Source organism: Ranitomeya variabilis, chromosome 2 (genome assembly GCF_051348905.1).
Source record: "Ranitomeya variabilis isolate aRanVar5 chromosome 2, aRanVar5.hap1, whole genome shotgun sequence".
In the NCBI taxonomy this organism is placed as follows: domain Eukaryota; kingdom Metazoa; phylum Chordata; class Amphibia; order Anura; family Dendrobatidae; genus Ranitomeya; species Ranitomeya variabilis.
The window spans coordinates 70,922,501-70,931,887 of record NC_135233.1 but is presented as its reverse complement, the minus strand read 5'-3'; the positions used below and the strand labels follow the sequence as shown (position 1 = coordinate 70,931,887).

At 47.9% G+C, this 9,387-nt stretch overlaps 1 protein-coding gene across 1 annotated transcript in view; it reads right to left on the bottom strand.

Moving 5' to 3' along the window:
* Positions 1-3,499: 3,499 nt before the first annotated feature.
* Positions 3,500-9,387, bottom strand: part of PNO1 (partner of NOB1 homolog) — a 6,723-nt gene continuing 835 nt past the window's right edge. Inside the window, exons 2-7 of the mRNA XM_077282539.1 lie at positions 8,461-8,610; positions 7,931-8,014; positions 6,793-6,853; positions 5,675-5,792; positions 5,470-5,540; positions 3,500-3,949 (exon numbers count right to left, since the gene is read on the bottom strand). Coding sequence (XP_077138654.1) covers positions 3,882-3,949; positions 5,470-5,540; positions 5,675-5,792; positions 6,793-6,853; positions 7,931-8,014; positions 8,461-8,610 — 552 coding nt within the window. The 3' untranslated portion in view covers positions 3,500-3,881. The remainder of the gene's footprint in view (positions 3,950-5,469; positions 5,541-5,674; positions 5,793-6,792; positions 6,854-7,930; positions 8,015-8,460; positions 8,611-9,387) is intronic.

Below are 9,387 nucleotides of genomic sequence, written 5' to 3'. Positions count from 1 at the left end.
CCATACAATGCTGCACAAACGTTGATTATGGCCCCATAAGATGCTCTATACAGACACTTGCCCCATTTGCTGTTGCTGCGATAAAAAAAAAAAAAAATCCCCCCAAAAATCACATACTCACCTCTCCGTCGCTCAGGCCCCCGCCACTTTCAATATTCACCTGCTCCACGTTCCGGCGCCGCTCCATCTTAAGCGTCTTCTACACTGACTGTTCAGGCAGAGGGTGCGCACTAACCACGTCACCGCGCCCTCTGACCTGAGGGCCACTGCTGAAGACGGAGCGGCGCCAGAACGAGGAGCAGGTGAATATCGCGCAGCGCTCCCCTCCCCGTTATACTCACCTGCTCCGGGCGCTGTGCAGTCCCTGCTTCCCGGTGCCGCAGCTTCTAACTGTACTGAGCGGTCACCGTTACCGCTCATTACAGTAATGAATATGCGGCTCCACCCCTATGGGAGGTGGAGTCGCATATTCATTACTGTAATGAGCGGTACCATGTGACCGCTTAGTACACGAAGAAGCTGCAGCGCCGGGAAGCAGGGACCTGCAGGGACCGCGCCAGGAGCAGGTGAGTATAATTAGACAGCCCCCGCTCCCCTTCCCCAGCTGACCCCTGGGTATGACTCGAGTATAAGCCGAGAGGGGGACTTTCAGCCCAAAAAAATGGGCTGAAAATCTCGGCTTATACTCGAGTATATACGGTAGGTAAATCTCTGAACGAAGGTAGTATATTTGCATGCAGGTGAAAAGTGGGCCCCCCAAAGTCAATGTTATTGGTGGGCCCTTGTCACCCCAGTCCGACACCACACACACATACATATATCTCTCTCTCTATATCTATATACAGGGGTTGGACAAAATAATGGAAACACCTGGAAACATCAACAAAAGTTAGTTTAATCTGGTGTAGGTTCACCTTTTGCGGCGATTACAGCCTCAATTCTCAGAGGTATGGATTCATACAGGGTGTGAATTGGTTCCAAAGGAATTTTAGCCCATTCTGCAGTTAAAATACCCTCCAGTTCTTTGAGCGACGATGGCGGCGGAAATCGACGTCTAACTTGAATCTCTAAAATCGACCATAAATGCTCAATAATGTTGAGGTCTGGGGATTGTGGGGGCCAGAAGAGATGCTGAACTTCATTAGAATGTTCCTCGTGCCATGCTTTAACGATTCCAGCTGTATGAATTGGCGCATTATCATCCTGAAACATGGCGTTCCCCTCCGGGAACAGTGCTTGAACCATTGGATGCACTTGGTCACCCAAGATGCCTAAATAATCTCGACTGTTAATTCTTCCATGAAGGGATATCATTGGCCCGGCGGATCTCCATGAAATAGCACTTCAGATCATCACAGAACCTCCGCCATGTTTTACGGTTGGGAGAAGGCAGTCTGGATGGATGCTTCTTTCGGCTGTCTCCAAACGTATGTTCTGCCGGAGGTCGGAAATAGGGTAAACGATGATTCGTCTGAGAATATCACGTTTCCACTGCTCGAGACACCAATTCTGGAGGATTCTACACCACTTAAGGCCTACACCACAAAAGACGCAAATACATTTTAACATCGGACGAGAGTGGAGTGTGTGCGGCGGCAGGCCTGGCATGCGTGCCTACAGAGGGCTCTGCGTGCCATGGGTTCGCCATCACTGCCCTATGGCCATCAAGGAGCTAGACTGATCTGTTCTACTTTGTCATTTTGGAGGAGGGAGTATCAGTCATAATTTGGGAATGTTCGCTCTCCAAACTTTGTAAAAAAAAACAGGTAAATATTATGTTGTATCAGTTTCCCAGCTACCGTGGAAGGAGAAGAATATCTGAAAATATAAGAAAAAACTGGCAAGAGTAGGGAGGTTGCAAAAGGGGAATAGCTGCTGGGGGGAAAAAACTTTTAAAGAGAAGGTCAGCCTAAACTGGCAGCATACAGCAAGTAAGCCATGCAGGGGATATAGCCCCCATTTATAGCGCCAACCACTGCCTCTAACCACATAAGAGGTAACCACACCAATAAATAAACCAATATACATATATATTTTTTTTTTTTTTACACCTAGTGAAAAAAAAAGGGGAAAAATACTCCACCACTAGAGATGGGCAGAACCCTGGATGTTCGGGTCCAGCTGAACACTTAAAAGAAGTTCGGGTACCAGAACAGTACCCAGACCCCATTCACTTGAATGAGGGGCCCGAACATCCAGTGTTAGCCACACTGTCATGTATATGGCAGCACAGTAAACACTGCTTCTGATCGGCAGTAAAATCATCACCGCCAGTCAGATAAACTCCTTTTTAAGAGGTTCTTTCTGTCCATACACCAGACCAGGGCGTTCAGAACCTCTGCTCACCTTCCCTATCTATGCCTATCTTAATATATTCCTTAACAATCAATCAGCATGATACATCACATCTTTAACCCCTTCACAACCCATGACGTGTGGGTACGTCACAGGCAGTGCCCTTCCCTAAGATGCGGGATCCGGCGCTGAGACTACCTTTCCCGGCACATGATGGCTGATTTGATCATCTGTCATGTGCCCCTAACAGCTGTGGGGGGAAATGCGATCCACCTGCGTCTGTTAAAATGTCAAATGCCGCTGTCAATCACTGACAGCGGCATTTAGCTTGTGCAAACTGGATGTGGGTGACTAACCCCGTCAATCAGCACCCATCATGCGATCGTGGGGCATCGATGGGTTGGCGTGACAGCTGGTGGTCTGCAGAAGACATCTGTGCTTGTCCTTGCAGATCTTCTACGGACTGCAACTGCATGGAAAGACAGGGAGGGCAGCCTTCTCGGAGTCAATGGGCCAAGGAATCCACACCGGCTGCTAATCCTAGAAACGCCTCCTGAAACCCCCTAAAGACATTTCTCCAGGTTCATCACTCTCCACCCCACAGGAAACAACACCGTGGTGTACTGAGAGGTTCTGCCTTTTTCTTCCGTAGGCTTCCTGTGCCTAGAGGCAGATACTCTCTGTACGGTGCCATCAGGGTATAGGGACAATGGAAGATTAAGCAACTATGCTAATCAGAGAGCTTGGGGACCCTGGGTGTGACAAGAGGCTCGGTGCACCACTACACTCACTGGTTTTACACGCCCCACCTATATCACTGGTGACTGACAACACTGGTGATCGTCATTCAATAACCATTTCCATGCTGAGGATTTGGGGAGCTTTGACGTTGCAGATTTTCCGCACCCATTAGATACATTTGGTTACACCGTTTTCGTGAGTGCACCTTATCAGGTGTGCACGGTCACTAAGGGGTTAAGACCGTTCTACTTGCAGTTTCATAGTACAAGTTCTAAATTTACCCAAAAGTAACACGTTAGCCCATATGTTCTCCTGCTGCAGATTTCCTCCAAAGACCTAAGATTTGGGATAAGGAAATGACCCTGAGTCACTGGGGACAAAGCTTGATGTGAATAACAATCCCTGTACTGCGCTGCAGAGTATGGTGGTGACACACAATCTGTATAATATATAGAGAAAGAGAAACCTGTAAATAATTTATTGGATCTTTTCTGGATATTAAGGTTGTCAATGATCAAACCCACCGGGGCCACTACCTGCAGTATTTGGCATGTAAACCTGTTCAGTACTCCATAAATGAAGACCACAGTCCATAAACTCCTGAGATGAGTGTGCATTACACGACCCGGTCTGTAAATACAAGTTTCATTTCCGCTTGTAGATTCTGATATATTCCCTTAATAGAATATAGAATTATTTCTCATGAAGATGGAAATCCAATCAGGATAAGAGGTCTTCACCCATTACGGGGGCACCTCCCCGTTATCCCAGCCGAATGCAGTCAAAACTGTAAGGAACATCGATGGGGTGAGAGTTTGCTGTATGATGGTAGGTTCATTATAGGGTTAAAACCGATCGGCCGCTCTGCTTGCCACTGCACGAATATTTCCGTAGACTTTGGATATTGGGCTTCCTATTGGGATAAGAAAATTAGACAAAAAAAAAAAAGACACAAAAAATTATAAAATCAGATAAATGAAAACTTCAGGAATTGTGACGATGGAATCTCAAATAGGAAATTTTCTATGTTTTGCTGGGGTCCCCCAATAATATATATATGGAGTTTTCTGAAGGAGGACAGACCGTGTGATATCAGAATGGAGACTCCTAAACATCTACAATAGCCAAGATCTACTTATATTTTATTATTTTACTTGCTTATATAGCTCCATCATATTCCTCAGATTTATATACATCACTGTCCCCACTGAGGCTCATAATCTACATTCCCTATCAGTGTCTCTTTGGAAGAACCCGGAGGAAACCCATACGAACACGAGGAGAACAAACTAACCCTTTGCAGATGTTGTCCCTGGTGGGATCTGAACCCAGGACGCCATCGCTGCAAAGCAACAGCTCTAACCACTGAGCCCGCATGTTGCCCATGTAGCGGCAGGCCACCGAGCCAGAGCTCTGTGAACCTCGTCTTACCTGCCAGCATCCCAGGCTCCTCTTCAGACTACTAGGCCTGGCACAACATCATGTATGTGTCTCACCCAAACAATGACCCGGGCCTGGTAATCAGAAGAGGTGTCTATGCCACCAGAAGGGTCGCAGTGCTCTGGGCTGGTGCCCACAGATACAAACATGGCTACTGGACAAGTGTCCTCCAAACTATTTTTCCCCAACTCTACTCACTACTATTCCACCTTGTGCCCGGCTTACAGCGAGGTCTTATTTCGGGGACACAAGATGGTTTCTAAGTGACTTGAGGTGCAGGTTTAACAAACTGATCAAAACCACATTACCTTATACAGAGGGCTAAGGGTGTCCACAAATTCCACCTATAACTAACAGGTTAATTCAGAGGAAGCTAAAAACCCCGTGAGGCAGATGCTACATGAATGCGTTACATCGAGAGGGACCTCAACCTCCAAAATGAGCGTTTTCTGTCATTGGCGGCATTTCCTAGATAGAAGTGACAATGGCCCTAGAGCTGTGGAGCCGGAGTCGGTGGTCTGGCTTACCGGGTCCACAGCCCTGCTAGAAATACTTGTCACTGGCATCTACTCCGCCTTCTCTGGAGGGGGCATATTTGGTCTGGAATAGTTAAAAGGAATCTGTTGGCACAATATGACTGCTCAAACCGAGCACAGATGCCCGGTGTACCCTTGTTGTGGCCTAACAGGTCAGCGCCCTTCACACCTGCTTGTTTTCCATCTCTGCTCTCCTCTTCTTTCATTCACAGCTCTGGCTTTATTGGAGCCCGATGGAAACCAAGTAGGTGGGAAGGTGCAATGAGCGGCCCCACGCGTGCACTGAGTGCCAGTGCTTGGTTTGAACAGTCCTTGTGCTGGCAGACTCACTTTAAAGCCCAGGAATGTGGTTATCCTTGGAAAAGAGCAAACCACCCAAAGACCAAGTCTGCATTACAGCCATGAGAGGTGGCGGTGGTCATCACCAGCTGCCAGGTTTGTAGTGGCAGCTACTTACCCAGAATCAGGTTACAGATCGCTGTTCTCGCCATCTTGATGTTTTGAAATGATCCCAGAATATGTATTTTTCTACCCCAAAAAAAAGAAAAGAAAAAAAACAATAAAACACCACATAAATTGTTATGATTATGGTCCTGATTGGCAGCAGAACCAGGTCCAGTAGGGTCAGAAAGGCCCGATGGGACCCTGCGGCATATACTCACGAGTCTGCAAGGACGATCCGGCTCCTCGTAACATTCTCAATGGTGAACTTGGTCTTTCCTCCTTTTCCAGCTATTCTTCCAATAGCGCGAGAAAGATGGTCTCCCTTCAGTGGCTTGACTAAACGGGAGAGAAAAAAAAAAGGGTGAAAAAATCTCAAACCCTGGGAGAGCGGAGAAGGAATCAGCTGAGAGGAGCTCAGAAAGCGACAGATAAGAGTTAGAAACTCTCCCACTGGCCCGTCAGCAGGAGCTCCCTGAAGGATTCTCAGTTTACTTATTCAGCAGCCAGCCATAGACAGTACAGCATGGCGGCTATGAGGCAACTGACGCAACATTGTTAATGAAATTCAATTATAATTGTATTATGTCTATGGCTGGCTGCAGAATAAGTAAACTGAGAATCCTTCAGCGAGTTCCTGCTGACGGTCCAGTGGGAGAGTTTCTAACTCTTATCTGTCTCTTCCTGAGCTCTTCTCAGCTGATTTATGGCCACAGACCAATGTTTAATAAGCAGGGAAACAGACCGTAAAAGCCAAAGAGTGCACATTTTTTTATAAAATCGAAAATAATTTTTTTAGCCCCAAATATATGTATTTAAGGGGAAAATTAAACAAAAAAAAACATTGCCTTCCGTGGACAATCCCTTAGGCTATGTGCACACGTCAGGATTCTTTGCAGAAATTTCCTGAACAAAACCGGACTTTTTCCGCAGGAAATCAGCATGCGTTTTTAACATGTTTTTGTGCTGATTTTTCGCCTTTTTTTCCCGGAGCTTCCCAATGCATTAAATAGCGGAAAATCCATGAAAAATAAGCAAAATTAATGAAAAAGCTGCATTTTTTTTTTACCACAATGCTTTTTTTTTTTCCGCGGAAAAAGACGCAACACAAAAATTACGGATTGCATTTTATTAATAGGATGTGTTTTTTTGCGGTTTTATCGTGTTTTTATAGCGAAAAAACATGAAAAAAAAAAGTGAAAAATTTGGAACGTGTGCAGACAGACAGCCTAACTCTAATCCACATGCATATTTACAGGCCGGTTGGGCCAATGCTACGTGTCCACATAGATGTACGACTACTCCCCACCGGCTGAATAAGTAACGTTGTACAACTCACCATCTGTGACTTCAAAACTTTCTAAGAAAAGATCATCGAGTCGAACCAAAGCCAGCGCATCCTGGAAGAGACGGCGTGCATTAATAATCATATAACCAGAGCCGCGGAATACATTCAGTGGCTTAACAGCCATTATCGGGGTCAGTCCTGCACATGAGCGCAGTCTGCAGGGGTCGTACATCTGTCCCAATCATCCATTACAGCTCAATGCTAATCAGTGGAACAAGTCACCCGCACCCACAGATTGCACACAGGTCCTGACCTCACCTCCAGAGGCAGAAGTGAAGATTAAAGAAAAAAACATTTTTATTTAATAAAAATTAAATAAAACTAAAATAAAGCGAGTCTGTAACAGATCTCAGAGAAACCCGATTATTTCTCCTCCTGGACTCTATTTAGTGAGGACAGATATTCCCACCGCTGAACTAGGAGACGGCAGTTGGTGCTTTTAAGATTCTATGGAGAAGAAGTAGGAGCTGGAGGCCGACAGACGTTCTGCAAGTTACACTTATCATGGAACTTTATGAGCCACCAACCGTCATCTAAGGAATGGGAAGGTCTGTACTCACTAAAGACAGATTTTACCCCCGAAATGAGAATAAATGATCAGTCCTGGATAAAAAAAAGAAACCGATTTATCTAATAAAACTATATTTCACAATACGACAGTTACTCTTCAAGCCAATAGAGAAAAGTTGGGTTTGACAAAATAGTGAGACTTATCTAACAGTGGTATCAAAAGTATTAGAAAAATGACACTCGATAACCAGCGGAGTTACAATGCAATTAACCTATCTCAGCATGAGAGATTTCAGCACTGCTGATTGGCTAAGAGCAGCTCTTCCCACAATGTCCTTTCCAGCTGGATGCCAGGCTTGGTACGCAGAGCCCAAACTGGCCCAGGCCGGCTGTACAGTGTGTGCTCTTTGCAACCACCACTATCAGTCTTTATAAGTTCGGGCCTCATTCCTCTCAATTTAACCAAAGCCCCAAATTCGGAGCCGCGTCACCACCGCTGTGTAAAGCTTATGGGGGTGAGCGCGCTGTGCACAGCAGGTTTCCTTCCTCATGTTTGGCCTTCCCTAAACTGAGCGCACAGATCATATACAATTCCAGCGGGACACAAGAGACCTCTCACCTCCACCTGGAAGCCCAGGATAAAAGCCTTCACAAAATCCGCTGCTTTCGTTAAGGCGCCGACATCTGTCGTCTCTTTACAAGTCTGGGGAGCGAACGGAAAAGGGAAATAATAATGAGACCATTTACACTCATCATACACAGGGTTAAAGGAGTATAACACTGTGGCCTGCAATTGGCTGCAGCATGCAGGAGACTTGAGCAGCTCGTCATTGGATGTTTTTCTTACAAGTCACTTTAACGCTGCAGCCAATCACAGGCCGCAGAGGTCGAGCGACCGGATGCACTAAGATGTCTCCGCTTCTTGTCTGATGCAGATCAGGTGGGCACTGCATCCACACATCCAGCCGACACAGAGCAGGCAGACAACCAACAACCAAGGGGTCCGGAGTTACAGAGACCAGATCTACTACCAGCCCTTTATCTACAACCACAGCCCGACTAGGACTGGAAAGGAAGGATAATTCTGGATTATCAGATATCGGATTAAAGAACAGAACATTAAATGACTATCGCCCCCCCGGCTCTCACCCGAATTTCCACATTTCTGGTTTTCAGGTTAAACCGCACTTGAAGCTGTAAGTTTTCTACGATCGGAGTAAAGATCTTCATCCAGTTTTCTTTCAGCGGGGTGTACCGGTGTGATGGGACCGGGATTGTCCTCATCTCATCTTTGTCTCCCTGTCAAGAGAAATCCAGAAAGGTTATCGCAAAACCAACAACGTGGAGCACCCGGCAGCCCCGGCGGCTGCGACAACAACGTGGAGCACCCAGCAGCGACGTCAACAACGTGGAGCACCCAGCAGCGACGTCAACAACGTGGAGCACCCAGCAGCGACGTCAACAACGTGGAGCACCCAGCAGCGGCGTCAACAACGTGGAGCACCCAGCAGCGGCGACAAAAACGTGGAGCACCCAGCGGCGGCGACAACAACAATGTGGAGCACCCAGCGGCGGCGACAACAACAATGTGGAGCACCCAGCGGCCCCGATGGCGGCGACAACAACGTGGAGCACCCGGCAGCGGCGGCGACAACAACGTGGAGCACCCGGCAGCGGCGGCGACAACAACGTGGAGCACCCGGCAGCGACAACAACGTGGAGCACCCGGCAGCGGCGGCGACAACAACGTGGAGCACCCGGCAGCGGCGGCGACAACAACGTGGAGCACCCGGCAGCGGCGGCGACAACAACGTGGAGCACCCGGCAGCGGCGGCGACAACAACGTGGAGCACCCGGCGGCGACAACAACGTGGAGCACCCGGCGGCGACAACAACGTGGAGCACCCGGCGGCGACAACAACGTGGAGCACCCGGCGGCGACAACAACGTGGAGCACCCGGCGGCGACAACAACGTGGAGCACCCGGCGGCGACAACAACGTGGAGCACCCGGCGGCGACAACAACGTGGAGCACCCGGCGGCGACAACAACGTGGAGCACCCGGCGGCGACAACA